Below are 19,366 nucleotides of genomic sequence, written 5' to 3'. Positions count from 1 at the left end.
TCACAATGACCTATAGTCATGAATATAAACAAAAAAAGATAAACGGCTGTCCATATACAAAGCTGATCAATATCGTACATAACACATATTCGGCAACATATGTGACATGCATTCTATAGTGATGTGATCAGATCCTGTCACAGGTGTTGTCAAAACTGTCTCAACATTTCCAGTTCCACAGAATCATAGAAAATGCATTTGGAATTTGTCGAATCAAATCCTCAAAAGGAGATGTCTCCAATTTGCTGTAGGCTATGTTGTTATACAAGAAAACACACACATCCTGTGGTATGACGAGAGCTTTAGGGAAGAGCTTGTCTCATATTTAAGGACTTTTGTGACATCAAGCTAAAATTGTGTTGAGCCATTGCATGCAAGAAGGTTTAATTGTGATGTCTAGAGACAAGACTGGATTCTACCCATAGTTCTTTGTGGCTGGGATTCCGTGCCCTGTGTGGCAGGTCACCAGTGACTGTCTTGCATGGCTTATTGAATTGTGGCCGAAGGATGTCGGGTTGATGTAATCTGCTGCAAGGTATCTTCATCTTCTGTCCCCTCGGCTAATGCATCATTAATCTTGCTGCACAAATATCCATCCATCACAGCCTGTACTTAAATTCCTGCTTGTGTATTTCATTGAATCTACATTTCATTATAAATGATGTTTGTCATCAGCATGGACTGCTTTTTTTAAAATGGAATCTTGAAATACTTGTGTTTTACAGACTGACGAAAATCCATGAAATTTTAAAGTAAAGAATATCTGCCTGTCTATTTCACTACCAGGTAGTCTTTCTGTTTGTACCAGGAATAGTCACTCAGCATAGTACTCACTCACTCACTCACTCACTCACTCACTCACTCACTCACTCACTCACTCACTCACTCACTGAACCTTGTAATATGCAGTATGATCAGTATGACCATGTTCATCATAAGAAACTAATTTTCATGGTTTGAATAAAAACATTGACATGAAAATCAAATTGATATGAATCATGAATTAATTTTGAACACATGCTTGTATAATGCGACAACGATGATTGAATTTCCACTATCATTAGAGTTCATATGACGAGTGACAGTATATGGTGCTGAATCAAACAGATTTGTTTCCTAGTTTGTTCTGACACACCCATCTGTATAGTGTCAATACAATTACATCCTCACTACGCCAGCCTGCTGAATGGGCGGTAGCTCATTGGTCAGGTGGCCGACCAAGGATAAGAAGATCAATAAGACCAAGAGGTGTGATGCCACCGACATTAGACACATTATCCTCTATTGTGTTTGGTTTGTTGTTTAATGCCACACTCAACAGCATTCCAGCTAGAAGGCATCAGTCTGTAAACATGTGACATCAGTCCATCTGGACCAGGCAAGCCAGTGATTGATATCATAAGCATTGTCCTAGCTGTAGGGATGATGTTATGACAGGTACCAACCATCCTCTATTGTGAGTACACTGCAGTTAATTTGGTATTTTTATTGTCATGAGGAAAAGTTATGTTTTTGTTTGATTATTTCTGTGTAATTTGAAGAATTGTTAGTTATGGCTGTTAGTTTCACTGAATTACCTTTTTTAATTAATCAGAGCATCACTGTTTTATGGGTTTGTTTTAATGATACCAAGACAGGAACGATATCTTGACACTTCATCAATAATGAAATGCAACTTCTCATATGACCAGTCAGTTTCACAGAACAAGCAGTATCACTTTACTTTCTCTAAAGCCCTTTAAAATCTTTTCTAAAATATTTTGTGGCACTAAAGGTTAGAGTTCAGCAACGATAGCATTTCCGTTGTTGTGGTTCTAAGTAAATGTTAACACAGTTTTTGCAGGATTTCAACCTGTTCCTGCAAATTGTTTGTAGGATGTTGACCTGCTGATCCAAATTGTGTCGAGGAAAGTCCCAGTCGCCTATAATGCTTATTCCCCTGTTGTTGCCGGGAGCAATAGAACACAGAATTCTGTGTCGTGTTTGGCTGAGTAGTCATAGTAGCTCAGTCGATGAACAAAATGGTTTCTGTAGAGAAAAGTGCACTATTGAACATACTAATACACTGTGTTCAATAATCAACACACAAAACCCTTGATTTGTTATGTAAAAGCCATTCTGTGGTTTACTCGATTTACACAATGAAAGTTATCACCTTGTCGTGACTGTTTCGAGAATAAACTGCAAAGATTAGGTGTGAATTGTAATTTCACAGCTGTTTCGTCATTCTATGAAACCAATTGTCGAATGTTTCTGTCAACAGTCATTTAACTAATGATTAAATATTCATGTTGGTGTGATTCAAGGTTGTACATTCTTACAGACATTAATCTCCCTTTTTGTCACATTAATGAATCTGTTAACAGGAATGGTGACCTAAATTTTATAACAATGTTGATTGATGTACACCCATGGTCTTCCTCGGTATCTCCTGGGTATACATTTGGAGAAGTCTCCTCTAGACCCTGCAGGCAACTTCAGCTTGGCCTGACAAATTTATTACCTCCCTTGGCTAGTTTTTCAACCTGTCAGGTGTCTACACTGGGATGTTGAGCAAACCAATCACAAGTCAGTTTCACTTCTTAGATTGTCTGATTAAACTTGACAACATGAACCATGCAGAGGTTCTCTGAAAGAGGTAGAAGGAGTTCTTGTATATATTTTCTCTTAGTTTCGAACTTTTCAATTTGTATGATTTCTACCAAATCAGAGTTGCACTGCAAACAAACATTCACAGCTTTGACCACTGTCTTTATAACTACATTTAAAATGTACTATGATTGGTTCACCCTGGGCTGTAAAATTGGTTTACAGTGTGTGGATGCCAGTCCAGATGATGAGCATACATCGGATTACATGCAGGATCATGTGATTGGTTCTTCTTGCTTTTAATTTTTAGCGTTTCAGTTTCACTTTGACATGTATCAGTGTTACATACTTCAGTGTGTGACAGAAAGTATGTGTCACCATGTTTTTGTCCTTTTTGAATAAAACAAAATGTTTGAACAGTTGATCCTATTTTGCATAAACAAGTATTTCCACCAGTATGGCAGATATTTAAAAGAATATTCACATTGTGTCATACAACTTAAAATTCATTGTATTTTTCTTTTTTCATAAAAGCATGCCTAAAATTAACAACACTGTTACTTTGTTTCTGTTCGTAAGGGTGATAAATCTGGTGGCTGTTCCATTGTGTTCATAAAGATTCACTTCTGCTTGGCATATTTGCAACTACTTAGTTACCACTGTACTTTGGGTCAGTCGAGTCCATTGTTGGCCAGCCAGGAAACGTGGTATTGATGTTCTGTGTGGTGCAAATGTGAATTATATGAGGTATCTAGGTCTGTGGTCATTATGATTGAAATATTTCTCATTAACACTGCTGTTTGAACAGTAATTGTGAGTTTGTGACATATATAATATGAAATGACTAGAGAGGTGATAACATGACTTTGTTGGAAATCTGAAACCCATGGTGCTAACTGAAGCTGTAAATGAGAGACAGATGTGACAATCTGTGTGGAGAAAAAGAGGCTGTGCATGAAATAAGGAAGGTGGAGGTATCTGTTGAGAAACAAGCAGACTTGCTGTGCATGACATAAGGACGGTGGAGGTATCTGTTGAGAAACAAGCAGACTTGTTGTGCATGACATAAGGAAGGTGGAGGTATCTGTTGAAAAGCAAACAGGCTTTGCTGTGAATGCAATAAGGCAAGTGTACTGGGTAGGTATCTGTTGAGAAACAAGCAGACTTACTGTGGATAAGAATATGTTATCCATCAAAGAAAAAGGCTCATGACAGTGATTATGTTTTCTGTTGGCAGATTGACTCGTGCGATGCTGAGGACAATCAACCCATGCTGGAAGCAGCAAATCTGGACCTGTGGACAAGATGGCGGCAGCTGGTGTAGGGTGACCCTCGGAACATAGGACTGGGCATGTTGGCAGTGGGATAAACTACATGCATGTTAGACACTCAAACTTGAAACCACAGCATAGATAACAATGTATATATCTGCAGTTAGGTGATCCCTCAGTTCAAGAAAATCGTCATAGACTGAGCTTTGGTTTCTTGTTAATATATCAGTATGTGACATGTTGTCAGGCTTGGAATCATTTCAAATTTCAATTCCTGGTAGATTGTGAATTTTTCAACAATAAGTGACATTCAGCGTTAGGTGGAAAAGTGTTTGGATAGAATCAGCAATGGATGTTCCATGTCGAGATGATGGCTCTGCCCAGAGAATGCTGCCCAAAAATGAACTTCGGGGTTTCCTTAAAAGGAACAAGTCTAAGTTTTCTGGAAATGGATTCCCTAGTATTATTACTGAACATTATGAAGCAGAATTTTCCTCTGGGTCTACGCTGGCTCCCTCTGTAGACTCCAAAAACCTTCAGCAAGCATTGCAAGCTGCAGAAAACAAGCCTTACCCACCTATGTACGCAAGTCGCATCCATGGCAAGACCTCACTGCAGGCGCGCATCTACAACTTCCTCGAACGACCCACAGGTTGGAAGTGTTTCATCTACCATTTCACAGTGTAAGTACATTAAACCTTCTTTCAACTTGTCTTTTGTGACTGGGAGGCAATGGGGCCTTTCAAATCAGATGTCTCTTTTTGCTGTGGTGTGTTGCACTCCTACAGTGTCCAGAATAGCATGGGTTTGAAGTCCTGAGTATAGGCCACTGTATATCTGTTATCTCCCACAGAAACATTGCTTGAATATCGACCAAAGTGTGAAAAAATTACGATCAGATATTCACTCACTCACTCACTCTAGGGAATTAGACCACTTCTATCAAAAGCTTCAGAGTAGAAAAAATATTATGGCAATGACATTGGTATTTAATCACTGCAAGCTTCAAAGCAAAAGAATTCCCCTGTGTTTTGAGATTAATAGAGATGTCATTAAGCCAAATTATTGCGCCAAGAGGAATACATCATTCTATATTGTCCTTGCACTGTGAAGCAATTACAAGATGGCCATGGTCAGTGGGCTTCCCTGCCTAACTGCATGCTGTGTTATAACCATAGTGGGGACAGACCCACCTTATTTGAGAACATTTCTAAATGGGTTTGCACATTCATAACAGTGACGTTAGTGTTTGTGTCACTTCATCAGCCTAGAGCCGGCTGTGGCTAGCGAGTTGAGTGGACTTAATGATTGGTTGCTTGTTTGTCACCACAGTATCAATGCCTGTAGATATGTCTCAGGCCTCAGAGTGTTCAAGACGAGCATTCATTGGGCTAGTACTCCCACTTAGGTACATCATGTACATCCCCTTCCTGGTGCCCCCTGCTGTTGCTAGCTTTGTATAATGCTGAGCAGCAGCTTTAAAACAATGTATAAATGTTCAGTAGTATGATGAGCATATGTCACAGTTCATCCCTGTTGATTGCAAGCTGTAAAGATCTGGTGAGGGTTTATTTATTGTCTTCACCCCAAGAATCAACTGTAATGTTTTCTTAACATGGCTGGTGAATCACTGAGTAGATGAATCCTTCACATATGTCACAAGGAGGCCATGGATGTACTGTATGTTCAACAGGTTCAGCTGTCAATGTCTTAGTGCAACATTACTTCCAAGTTATTCACATGTCACATACAATATATTCCTATGCATTTCCAAGTTTTGGCTTGCACCTTTGATATCGATGTTTTGTCAGGTATAGAATTGACCTGCCTGTTCATGTGTTTATAATGTGACACTCACTTGTTGTAGAACACCTGGTGTCATCACTTTTTGATGGTGCTTCATCAAAACATATTCATTTGTTCTAGAACACCTGGTGTTGCTATTTGATGGTGCTTCCTAGCCACATGCTTATGATACAGACTCAAACATGATCTAATGTTTTTTTCTAAGTGTTATTTTAAAGTTAGATAAAGATTGAACACCTGCTATGGAGAGAAGTAATTGGGTGATGTTTAGAAACAACTTAACCAAATATGTTAGAACTTTATACAAAATTTGTAATGGTATTATGGCTGACTGTTTTACCCTGGGTCTTCTCGCTAACCAAGCCTCTATTGTTTGGTGTTCCCTGTCAATGATCAGCGGTAATCCCCTACAATAAAACAGTTCATTTCTGTGTGAAAAACATTCCAGACACGTTACATACTGGTGATACCCCATGATCCTTCCTGGGGGCCCCTTAACTAGTGACCCTTATCACCTCAGCTTCTCATGGGGGTCATTTGATCCTGGTGTTCTTTGTCTGGTTATCAACAGGTAGTCATGCTGATGATTGAACAATGACAATATGTGGTAAAACAGCCATATGTGATATAATTATGCAACATATCTCTCAGAAATAATACCTGAAACAACAATATGTAGGATTAATTGATTTTTGGTCAAAATAACAATAACGCAATGGGTTTGATTGAATGAGTTGTTGTCAGGCTATGTTTCCAAGTTGGTCATTTACAATATCTGTTTGCATCCATCTCTGATGATTGATCTTTGATTGAAAGTGATGTGGCTAGATTGCGCTGGGTACATTAGTGGAAAATGAATGTCCTTCAAGCAATAAGGAAGATGTTAGGCATGAAAACATGCAGTGTTCTCAAGGTGTTCCAATGAAGAAATGGTTATCAAAGACTGGACAACACTCATGCATTCCTCTTTGGATTTCTTTAGAAAACATGTAGTTCTAAACACCACTGTATTTTTCTTCAATGAGGTATTGAGGAGTAATGAGCCTAGTTCTTGCAGACAATTAGGCTGGAAACATCAAAGGAACCTGATTAGTGATTTGCTCCTTTGTTAGAGAATCATTAGTACATTGACTATGCCTGCCTGCCTGCCTGCCTGCCTGCCTGCCAGCTAGGTTTGTGCTAGGTCCATGGCTTCAAAGGATTATTCTAAACACTTACAGAACCAGTATGAAAGTGTTGACAACTATCTGAAGTATCTAGGTATCCATATTTATCTCACCTGTCCTGCAAATGGATGCTTTCAAAATAGGAATATAGTTTAACAACAAATGAGCTAGAGGACCCATCTATAACAAGGGCAGACATATGTAGTTATACCAAAGAATTTTGCCTATATATCTCTTCCTTTTTCCACTCTCCTTCCATCCATCCATCCATCCATCCATCCATCTGTCCACTCAAGGTCTGTTTTTCTGCAAACCATAACATGAAAACAACTGGATTCTTTTCATGTTCAATACCATCAGGAGAGGAGTTGTGTGAAGCCATTTTACATTTTTCTACTTTGAGTGTTTTACTTAAACATCTGTACAAAAACTTGAAAACTATTGCATAGATTCTTTTGAAAAATATGAAACCATTTTCAATGGAAGAGGTACAGTGTAAAGTTTGATTAAATGCAAGGATCTTCTGAGAAATGTTGGTTTTGTTTCATGTTTTGAACTGTTTCTCAGATCATGCCATAAGCACTATCTCTTCTTGAATTGAAAATCTTCATGACAGTGGCCATCTAGTACTTAAATTTGGAAGTCACACTTCAGTGATTGCCTTCTTTTCATTTTATGAGAGTAAAAAAGTTACCTTTTCCTCATGTAAGCCTCCAGAGGTCAGAGCGAATGAGTGAGTTTAGTTTCATTCTGCCCTGAGCAACAATATTCCAGCAATATGATGATGGAGGACTTCAGAAATAGGTGTCACACCCAGAGGTTAGAGAAGCTTGTAACAATAAATGGGATAATAATGATTTAGTTCATTTGAGACATATTTGAGTAAAACATGAAGCAGGTGGTCAGGGCCTAAAGAACAAATAATCTCATCTTTCAGTTTGATATAGGAAGGTTTGCCATAAACGTAGTACAAAGAATACATCAATAAATACATGAACATTCATGTTAGGTCAATATATTAATCAATTTCAGTTCAAGTGTGTAGCATCTTGCAAAGCCTGTCCATGCTCCAGTGAATCTTTGAATCATGAATGTACATTGTTACATTGTTGTCTGGTCTTGAGGAGAAACTGGCTCCAACAAAGACAGCACCATGTCTCCAATGACAACCATGTTTTACTTCAGCTGATGTGTGTAGGTGTAAACATTGGGGTGATGCCTGCTCAACTTTAACATTGTTGGTATTGTTCCAGGACTTCACAATCTAGCGGTAACCCATGAGCGTTACATGTTTGAATTGGTCGTCAGCAACCCTTGCTTGTTGTAAGTGGTGACTGACAGGATTGGGTGATCAGGCTTGGTGACTTTATTGACACATGTCATCGTATCCCAACTGCATAGATCGATGCTCATGTGTGGATTATTGGATTGTCTAGTCCAGACTCATACAGATGTACAGACTATTGCCATATCGCTGGAATATTGCTCAGTGCATCGTTGTAGAGGTTTTTGTTTCCCATGAGGTGGTTAAGGTGGGCTGGTGGTTAAGGCATTTGATTCTGAAATCCTTGGTTTGATTCCCACATGTGTGATGCAGATTTCTGATATCTTCCACTGAAACATTGCTTGAATATTGACCAAAGGGGGATAAGATTTATGATCAAATTATATTTCACCCACTCATCCTTGAGAAATAGACCACTTCTATCAAAACCTTCAGAGTAGAAAAAATATTATGGCAATGACATTGAAATGTAATCACTGCAAGCTTCAAAGCAAAAGAATTCCCCTGTGTTTTGAGATTAATAGATATGTCATTAAACCAAATGATTGCACGGAGTGGGATACGTTGTTCTACATTGTCCTTACGCTATGAAGCAATTACACGATGGCCATGGTCAGTGGGCTTCCCTGCCTAGCTGCATGCTGTGTTATAACCATAGAGTGGGAACAGACACACCTTAACTGAGAACATTTCTAAATGGGTTTGCACATTCATAACAGTGACATTAGTGTTTGTGTCACTTCATCAGCCTAGAGCCGGCTGTGGCTAGCGAGTTGAGTGGACTTAATGATTGGTTGCTGTCTGTGCGGTCAATGCTGGTGATTCCAGTCCCATTATTTTGTAACGTAAATGGTAAATACAGGATGTAAATGACTGGGTTCAGTCTCAAGCGAGCTGATGATCAATAGAGCTTATGTTGTTGTTTTGGATAGGACAAACAAATGTTTTCTTGGGTGGTTAAAGTCAAGCATAACACAGCCCCCAAACTGACCCTTATCCTCTCCCCACCCTAACTTGGACATCCCTGTCCTGAATATTTTGTTCCTACTCCCTGCAGTCAGTTTCATGGCCTATCATGGCCTGCAGTCAGTTTCATGGCCTAACCTATCATAGCCTGCAGTTAGTTTCATGGCCTATCATGGCCTGCCGTCAGTTTCATGGCCTATCATGGCCTGCAGTCAGTTTCATGGCCTATCATGGCCTGCAGTCAGTTTCATGGCCTATCATGGCCTGCAGTCAGTTTCATGGCCTATCATGGCCTGCAGTCAGTTTCATGGCCTATCAATGGTATGTTAAAGTTTTTTTAATTCAAGCTAACGGAAGACAACTCTTATCAGTTACAAGTCCCCCAAACCAAGGAGAGTTTGTGGAACTAGGGTTTTAATTATTTTTGATGAAGACATGTACAACCCATCATGATATGTATAATGAAAATGACTTGGGCTTAATTATCTCTCCTGACTTCTGTTCTAAAAGCAACATCGAACCAAAGTCACTCACTCGTTGTATTAAGTAGTTCCATCTAGTGCATGTGAACTGCTATATTTTGGCTTAGGGTCATTGTTGGGTCAGACACCACAGATTTATCATCCAAAACTGTGTTCCACAGGAGACATCGTTTGTGGGAGATCAGACGATGTCTCCTAGCAGATGTCGCTTTGATAGTAGATTTCTCACAATGCCCTGACAATGCTATGATGTCATGAACTTGATGACATCACAATGCTATGATATCATTACACCGCAAATCTAATGCCAGTGCTCTGTTCAGAGATGTACATTTTTCATTGAAAACTAATGAAGAATGGTTTTGGATGAATCTCAACCTCGTGTCTACTGATATCAATTATATCAACACTCGTTGATAAAGGTAAAAATATGCTGGGCAAGCCTCAGATATTTGTTACTTTACCAACTTGTGTTGATACATTTGATATCAGTAGAGACTTGGGTTAGATTCTCTATATGTACCCGAAACTGAAGCACTACTTACTGACTTTAATCACCCAGTTTGTGGTTTATGCCATAAGTGCCAAGCATCAGACAAGATAACAAGTACCAGCTTTTAATGTATTTCTGTATGACGTGGCAGCCCAGCTAACATCACGTAAGTGAGCCATTACTGCCCCAGTAAAGTCATAAAATCAGGCCCATTTTAGGCATTCTGGAACTAGTTTGCACACTGGCAGTATTGGCAGTATTTGTAGTTTCTCCGTTTTTGTCTCTTCATTGTCTGTTCGCTCTTGTTCAAAACATATATAAAACATTGCTCCACCGAGAAATCTTTTGAATGCGACATAATGTTTGATAAATTACTTTCATAGAGTGTTGTTGATGAGAAATACAGATGACAAAGAGATGAAGGTACAGAATCACATCCGGAGAAGAGGTATTGATTTTACACGTTGTATTATAACTGTGAAGCGAAAACAATGTCCTGAAAATACAACAATGATGAGAAAATGTCTTGTCAATGACTTAACCAAAACATCAGAACAACATTCAGAAGCTAGAACTTCATGAATCCTGTGATCTTTACAAAAGGGAGGAATCACTTCTTGCCAAGACACCTGACATTGTTGAGATTAATGTATCGCCATGAAGTGTGTATCAGTGGTACAGAGTTGTATCATTGCACCTTCCACAGTTCAGTAGTTACAACTGGTACAATATAGGGTACAGTAATTTGTACCGTGGGAGTTTATCAAACATAGCAATATTTAAACTGATACATCCCTTTCAAAGACAAATCTTTTATTTATATGAAGGCCAAAGGCTGATATTCAGAGGAAGTGCTTATGTGTTTGATAACACAATGTGTGTGTTATCTTATTTGCCACTACTCTGATGGGCAAGGATTGTTTTATGTTCTTGCACATTTATCTAAGGGTAATAGTCACAAATTGTATAAAATCATGTATCAAAAGTAAATCTGATAATTTAATTCCTAAATTACATGATATCGATGTTTGTCTTTTGTAAACTGCCAGTAGAGTTACACCATTGTAAATTGGTGATAGGACATGTGTTCTTACTTGCACATTCATAAATAATGGTGAAGTGAGATATATGAAAATTACCTAATCAGGATTATTCCTTGATGCCTTTAAGAATTGTTACTTTTATACAGTTTGTGAGGAACCGCACAAGAACATAAACACAGTAGTGAATGACTTCATACATAATTTACATGACACTTTTCCATGTACATTACTCCATTTGAACTTTATATCATCTCTAAAGTTTGAGACAGATATATTCTGGCTGCTTCCTCAGTGACCTCAAGACTTATACATAATCAGCTAATAGCAATACATTTTGGCAAATAGAGGTGTCGTGTATTGTTATAGGATTTACATAGTAGTTAGAATGATATTTGTCTTTAATCCCCACCTGACAATCCCCTATATAAGATAAAAGTCACTTCTAAGATCAAACAGATGAATGAATGATATGTTACCCTGCACGTATTCGAAACATACATGATAAGGTTCAGTGACAATGTATCATGTTGATAAATGAAAACATTTATGTATGAGTTCATACGTCTTCAGAAAAGTATTAAATAAACCAACAAACCTTTTTCATATTCATGTCATCTCTTCACGAAGTAGACTTCTCTGTACATTCCAGTGATATCTTGCATGTGTTTATGAAGCAGCGTCCAACAGCACAATACCATGATTGTCTTTCACAATGGTTTGCATATCCTGACTTACAGGAGGCACAAATACATTCAAAGTCAAGTCTTGTTGATGTGAATGGCAGAAGGGAAAATATGAATAAATAATTACATCAGACGTAATGTGTGAAATAATGAATCTTACTTCAGAAGTCCAGGCACCTGTGAGTATGAAAATTTACCCGTACAATTATATTCAAGTTATTACAATTGTTCATGAGTTCTCTTGATGCTTATAACCTACATGGACATGACTGGATAAAGTTTGCATGTAGTCAACCAATCATATTCTTTGCATAGATCCCTGACTGCCCCATCAAATTTTACTTTTGAGCATGTTGCCTTTAACATGCTAATTAAATCTTCTTCACTTAAAAATATATACCTTTCTTTTACAAAGTTCGAAAATGACTTTCAAAAAAGACAGATTTTGCAGACAATGTAACTAAAAATTAATTTTGCTTTAATTTTATTTCCAAAATATTTGAAGTCAGTATAGATTATGAAAAATTCACACTTTGATTAACATGTCATCAGTTATAAAATATATACAGTTCTTTGTGACTTGTGAGAGATATATATGAAACTACCTCTATCCCCCATGTGAGTTAGCAGTCATGCGTAATAATTGGGTACACAAAAACAACATAGGGTGTGATATGTTAGCATGACGGTGGTCATTAAGTTGTGAATAGACATCAGCCATGTAGATAGTCATGAGATACTTGGCTTGATGAACTGGGTTAAGCCTACCCTGCCTTGTAAATGAGTTTTGGGAAGGTTGCTAAACAAGGCCATGTTTTACAGCATTGAAGCACCACAGAACAATTGGTTGGAGCAGTGACACATTGCAGGGAGTCCAACTGCTTGCTGTAACCAGCTGGGGCTGGAACTCTGGGCTGGGAGTGATGGCAGCTGTGTGGATACAAGTTGATATATAACATTGTTATATTTAGCATTCAACACAAAAGGGCAATATGTTTTGTTTGTACAGCATTTCCATCTTGAATGTATATGTATGATACAAAGTCTTAGCAACTTTACCTACAACATTTCCTTCTCGAAAATAAGTACAGGGGAAGCTGTCTAAACTGGCACTCTTTATAGTCTGGTTTAGATGTGGTTCCAGATTGCAGAGCAGGCATGCTTATCTATGACTAGTTTTGTCACTCTCATATACATCGTTGTATCACATGATTCTCTCAATTACTGCACACACAGACTCACCTCAGTAGTTACGTGTACAAGTATACCCATGCTGAACTAACATTAACTTAGGCTTGTTGGCAACCATGTACTTTCAACACAGGATTAATTGGTGGCAATACACATCTGGCCAATCACTCACCATGTGCTGGATTAGACAGTGCTAATTACTGTAAAACACATACTCAGGTGGCGCATTTCATGCCAAGATCTGGTATACAGCTGCTCGATTGCAGAGCTTTTAAATGATGTACAGGCCACAGGACTGAGATTTTATGCTGGTGTTGATAACTTGCCGGATTAGATAGCTGCCGGTTATGACAGCTTCCACTCTATAATGATAATCTTTGGTTTCTTGAATTAATATCCAATAGGTTATAAGATCTTTTCAGGGTGGCTACGATTACTTTTCATGTCATTCCTTTATTTTGTGCTTGAGGTAGTGAGATTTGTGCCATTTAAACATTATGTTAGTGTTATTGTGGCATGTCAGCGTAATGTTTGATAAATTCCATGATACAAGACTGAGTCAACAAAGCTTTATTCTTCCTGTAATGTTTTATTGAGCAATAAATGATGAGCACATGTGTTCTAGTTCTAATATGAAAAAGCAACATTATATACAGCTTCTTTCACATTGGGATTCTGAAGATCCAGAAATGACATAATGATTGGACAATGCTTTTTCATAAAAAAATGCTTTGTTCTTCAATGTTATTGCTTTTTTTACACAGCTGTGTGGTATTATGCAATACAGAATGACTCCATTCTTAATGGTATTTCTCTATATAGCTATTACTTGTACATACTGGCTTTGTCTGGCTTCTACAAATGTCATAGTTTAATGACAAACACTTAAATACATTCTGGATTCTTTTGTAGATATTCTTGTTTCATTTAAACATACTGCGCATCAACAATTTGGAGCTGTTTGAAATATGGCAAGATCGCTTCAGCATCTTTTAATGAGTCTGATGTTTCTGAGAATTATTAGTGAACACAGTTTCTCTCAAGGTTAATGCCACCTTTGAACTTTGACATCCAAAGTGCTGTTTTTATGTTCATCTAAAGATGCCTTAATCTCTTTTCCATTGGCTATCATCCATATAGATACAGCGGGAAACTTTGATGTGATGTGGGAATAAGTACTGAAGTATTAACATGGATATGACTTCTATTTTGGAGCTACTTTATCCTAAAACTATCTCATCAAACACACATAACTATCTGCTGTTGTCCCTTCAGTCAACTTCATCATGGCAGTATTAGTAAGTTAGTCAGCCTGTTCTGCTCACTGGGTCTCTCTCCTCACATCTCTGTAGAAGTAACTCCATACACAGTCCAAAGGAGATGATCATTATGGTATAGCCATGTACAATATACACACGGCAGTGCTGTAGAGCTGAGTAATCTACCTAAACAACACAAAACACACTGACTTCAAAGACTGTATGCTGCCTAAATGCACCAGTGTTTTAAATGTGGTTTGATAAACAGTATCTCCCAAACGCCTCCTTTGCTTAATTGAAAGTCCTCTGATGTTGTAGCATCATCATGGATGGAGGCAGCCATTATCAACCTCCAAAGTATCTGATTAAGATGGCTTCTAAAATGTCCTCTTTCAAATAATGACCATGAAAAAAGGTTTGAATCTGGGATGAAACAGGACTTTACACGCAGATGTAATACAGGATTACTGCTGGTGTAGGTACACAGAAAGGAGAAAAGATTGTTATTAATACATGTTCACAGAGATTGTATAGGCTGTCATTCATGTATATACAAAGATAGTATGGGATAAATTTTCATATATTACAATGAATTCTGAGTCAAGTAAAAGCACAATATGTGTATAACCTACAACCTACTATAACCTGACATGTACAATGTGATATTTGAAAGGCATGATGGGGCTTTGCTAAGTAGTTACATTTAATCATGAGAAGCACTTGTTGAACATTGTTAAGTTTCAATAACATGCCTGACAGGGCCATCTCTGATTAGTGCAGTGACCTTCGTAAAAGTGTATCTTTCTCCATCGCTCAGAAATAATCCAGCTATGGAACAATGTCCTGTTATTGAAGGCCAAGAGCACCATGATATTTAGAATAAGCAAAGTTCAAACTGACTTTATGAATGATGGAATCTTTGTTGACCCGGATACTGACATTGTTTTGGTTCGATTGTCCAGTGGTGTGGCACAACAAACATAGAGATAATGAAGCATGTATAATTGATATTGACCAGTCCATCAATGTGTGACTGCAGAGTACCTGGCCTAGCTAGTCACAACAGCAGTGTCGCTCACATGCAACCTTTGGGACAGAATGGAAAAGTCAGTCAATTTGGTTTTGTTGATTTTGCAAATCACCATGGAATTGGTTGCAGGATGTGTGTTGTCCGTTCTGTCAATTGTTCTATATTTAGAATGTCATAAACCAGAACAATGCACAAGAACCCTAAGAACAGACACACTGGCTCTTGCTAAACAAGTCTTGATTGAGTGGATGTTTTTATCCCCGCATCTTCATTGTTGCAGGGCATATAGAAATGAGTTCCATCCATCTGTCTGTCCATGCGTTCATCCATCACACTCCTAAACTACATGTTGCTGTTTCCATGGAATCATGACTTAGACTGTTGCCTGTTTAATATTTCTTCACTAAACTTAGCTCAAAGATAGGTTTTGCGGTGTACTGGTGCATTTTGGTAGGTTTGGGTTTCTGAAGAACATATTTTTTTGTGTTTCCATGGCAACAAGTTTGATTTTGACTAGGCTTTCATCTTGGTGCTCTCTTCCAATGCAGAACTTTAAAACAGTTCAGTGTGTCTTCACCGAACTTAGCACATACATAGATAGCTCTGATGGAGAACTGTTTTTTCTGAATAAATTTCTTTTTTCATTTCTATGGCAACAAGTTAGACTTTGCCTGAAATTGGTGGTAGTGCAGAGCTTTAAAGCCACTAAATATTCCATCACCAAACGTGTCACAAAGATAGGTTTTGTGGTGTACTGCTGGATTTGGGTAGTTTTGGGTTTCTGAATATGATATTTTTTGCATTTTCATGACAGCAACTTTGACATTGACTGTAACTGGTGATACTGTTCTTATCAAGAGCAGAACATTTAAACCTTTCAATACTCTCCTTCCACTTTATAATATGGTCACTGACTAGTTTTGACACACATAATTGTATCCCATTTGCAAATATCGATGCTCATGCTGTTGATCACAGGATTATGTGGTCCAGTTACTATTATTTGTAGACTGCTGGAACATTGCTGAGTATGGCATGAAACCTACATGACTCACTCACAGCTATATACACACCAAAACATTTGACATGGTTGTAACTACATGACATATTCATAAAGAGTATTTTTGCCATTGCAGGAGATATTGATGACTCTGTCGTCTTGCCTGCCTTGTTCTAAAGAATACAGTAGAATGTGATATCCAAAAAGCATTCTTTCCTACTGTCTGCAGTATTTCCATACTTCTCTACTTTCGCATCATCAGGTCTTCAAATTACTTCTTAATTCAGATTGTGCACATTGATTCCTGAACAACTTACAGATCCTGTGTTTGCAGGGAATAAGATCTCTTATCCCCCTTTTTTGAATAATGCATATATTCCAGTATCGAGTATGCACATGGTGACAAAGATGGTTAGCCACAACTGTATTATCAGCAACTAATTCAATGTACATAGTTACTCCCTACAGGTTTAGAGAGCTGTTCCACAGCCTGAAAACATCCCATTCATCGATACAAGACTAACAATGGATGACACTATTACTGCCAGCTTTGGATGTGGTTTTCCCTGCCATCATACTTGTAGGTGTATGAATAACTCATGTGAAACCAGCACAATCCAGATTGTATGATATGTCTACAGACCATTGATGCATGCTGTTTAGAAGTCTTTAGAAGTGTGCCTGCTCAGAAGGGAATTATCGTCTTTTATTCACTGACTTTCGTTACACGTTCAATGATTTGAGCACAGTCAATAATTGCCAATTTGAAATTCATTCCAGGAAATTTCTTTTCATTTAAGTCTTCACTTAAGCTCTTCCCCAATGAATGGAGACAACAATTGTAATTTGATTGCCTCGTTACCAGAATGTAAGGGTCATATTCCACTCAAGTATATTTGTGAAAATACAGACTCACTTTATGTGACTTTATCTTAGTCTTTGAATTATGAGCTGCATTAAATATAACACATCACATTTGAAATTTCACATGTAAATTACTGAATTTGGAAAAATAGAACTTTTTCATTTTATAAAGAATAGGCAACATTTAGGGATGAAGTTGAATAGTAATTGATATTTAAAAGCAATAAAATAGAGTCATGAAAATGTGCTTGATTCTGTGGGTTGAATGGATTGAAAGTCAGTTCCTGAGAAGGAGTTGACAATGTTTTGATGAGGGTCTCTCAGCTAAAAGACTGTTGAGATTCAGTAGGGTAGCCTTGTTGTTAAAGCGTTCACTTGTCAAGCCAAAGATCTGCATACAAATTCCCACATAGGTACAGTATGTGAAGCCCATTTCTGGTATCCCCTGCATGCTGGAATATTGCTAAAAGCAATGCAAAACCATACTCACTCACTCACTCACTCACTCACTTTAAGATTGTTATGTAAAGATTGTTATGTAAAGACTGCTTAAACAATCCATATGACCATTTACTGGTCCTGTAGTAAAGGTGAGCTACAGGTTCAAAGCTGATCAGATTTTGATCCACCGATGGTCAAATGGCTAATTCCCTTGTCTTCTGGACCAGAAATGGAAGAGTTTGGAAGAAATGGAAGATTTCCCTCATTGGTCACGTCCATTGTAGGTATCCACTGAAGTTCCACTGAATAGTGATTTTCATTGTAAACGTTGTTCAATCACTGAATGCCAGACTGACCTAACCTTTTGTATGAATTATTGTTCCTCGCATGAGAAGAGACATGAGAAGTTGTAATTCATCTGAGAGGACATGACGAAAATGTAGAATGTAATATAATTCATTCATCCATCTAAACAAGATGATGGAAATACCAGATTCAAAAGTAATGTGACCTTTTAAATTAAACTAAAAATATTTCACAACATGGCAAGAGAAAGGGACATTATTCTCAGGATGATTTAGTTCTTCAGCAAGATACCAGTTGAATATGAGTTTCATATTGGATTTCCCTTTTCGAGAAAAATTGATTTCCAGCAAGAAACAATGTTCATTACCTTGGTAAAAAATTGTTCCTTGCTCTGTGAGATGACATGAATGCAAATTTATCTGTAATTAGCCTTTTATGTTGGTATCATTAATTCAGAGAATATATATAGAGTTGACAGTCTGTCATGCAGTTTAATGGTGCATGCCTTCGACCTGTCTGCAAAGGACAGAGAGACTGTCTTAAAGTCTTTGTGAGATGACGAATGTATTGATTAGTTGTATGAATATCTGATCATCACTCTGCTGATGTTGAGGTTGAACAATGTATTAAGAGTGTTTGGATTAAGTGATATTTTTAAAGGTATATTTTATTTTTTGTGCCTTGAAACTATCTGCTATCTGTGAGATAGGGCACAGGAGAGGGACATGTCTGTGACAGTGACAGGAAGATGAACACCTCTGTCTTGTAACACCCATATCTGTGACAGTGACAGGAAGATGAACACCTCTGTCTTGTAACACCCATATCTGTGACAGTGACAGGAAGATGAACACCTCTGTCTTGTAACACCCATATCTGTGACAGAGACAGGAAGATGAACACCTCTGTCTTGTAACACCCATATCTGTGACAGAGACAGGAAGATGAACACCTCTGTCTTGTAACAAACATATCTGTGACAGAGACAGGAAGATGAACACCTCTGTCTTGTAACAAACATATACTTGAGCTATGTGACACAACAGAACTGTCAACTGCCATTCCCAAATTATCCTTGTACTTTATATGCCTTCTCCAAAAATAGTCACATGGAATTTGTTTGGGCTTTCTTCTATTACATTGTTAGAAGTAGAAATGATTCCTTGGTTTTGAGTAAATCCAGTGATAATATATGTTACGACTACTAATGGCTCAGCAAGCCTGATAGTTACACTGGAGTTGTTGCACCAAAGCCTACTCTATCTAATCATCCAGAACTGACAGCACCACCATCAATAAGACCATGAAAATATGGGAGCAAATATTTGTGCTAGGACATTAACCAGAAGGGAGTTATGATAGTTTATACACCTTCTCACATGGCTGTCAGTTTCTATTTCATCTGCAGTTGTGGTTGTACTGGTGGTGACAAGCCAACAAGCTAAAGTGCCTTGGTGGACTACTATAAATGTGTTTCCACAAATTAGTGGG

General features: G+C 37.9%; 1 protein-coding gene across 1 annotated transcript in view; it reads left to right on the top strand.

Annotated features, from left to right (window-relative positions):
* LOC137286332 (potassium voltage-gated channel subfamily KQT member 1-like) overlaps positions 1-19,366 on the top strand; it is a 116,932-nt gene that overhangs the window by 11,548 nt on the left and 86,018 nt on the right. Inside the window, exon 2 of the mRNA XM_067818122.1 lies at positions 3,827-4,543. Coding sequence (XP_067674223.1) covers positions 4,209-4,543 — 335 coding nt within the window. The 5' untranslated portion in view covers positions 3,827-4,208. The remainder of the gene's footprint in view (positions 1-3,826; positions 4,544-19,366) is intronic.

Source organism: Haliotis asinina, chromosome 6 (genome assembly GCF_037392515.1).
Source record: "Haliotis asinina isolate JCU_RB_2024 chromosome 6, JCU_Hal_asi_v2, whole genome shotgun sequence".
NCBI lineage: Eukaryota > Metazoa > Mollusca > Gastropoda > Lepetellida > Haliotidae > Haliotis > Haliotis asinina.
This window is presented reverse-complemented; position numbering and strand designations above follow the sequence as displayed.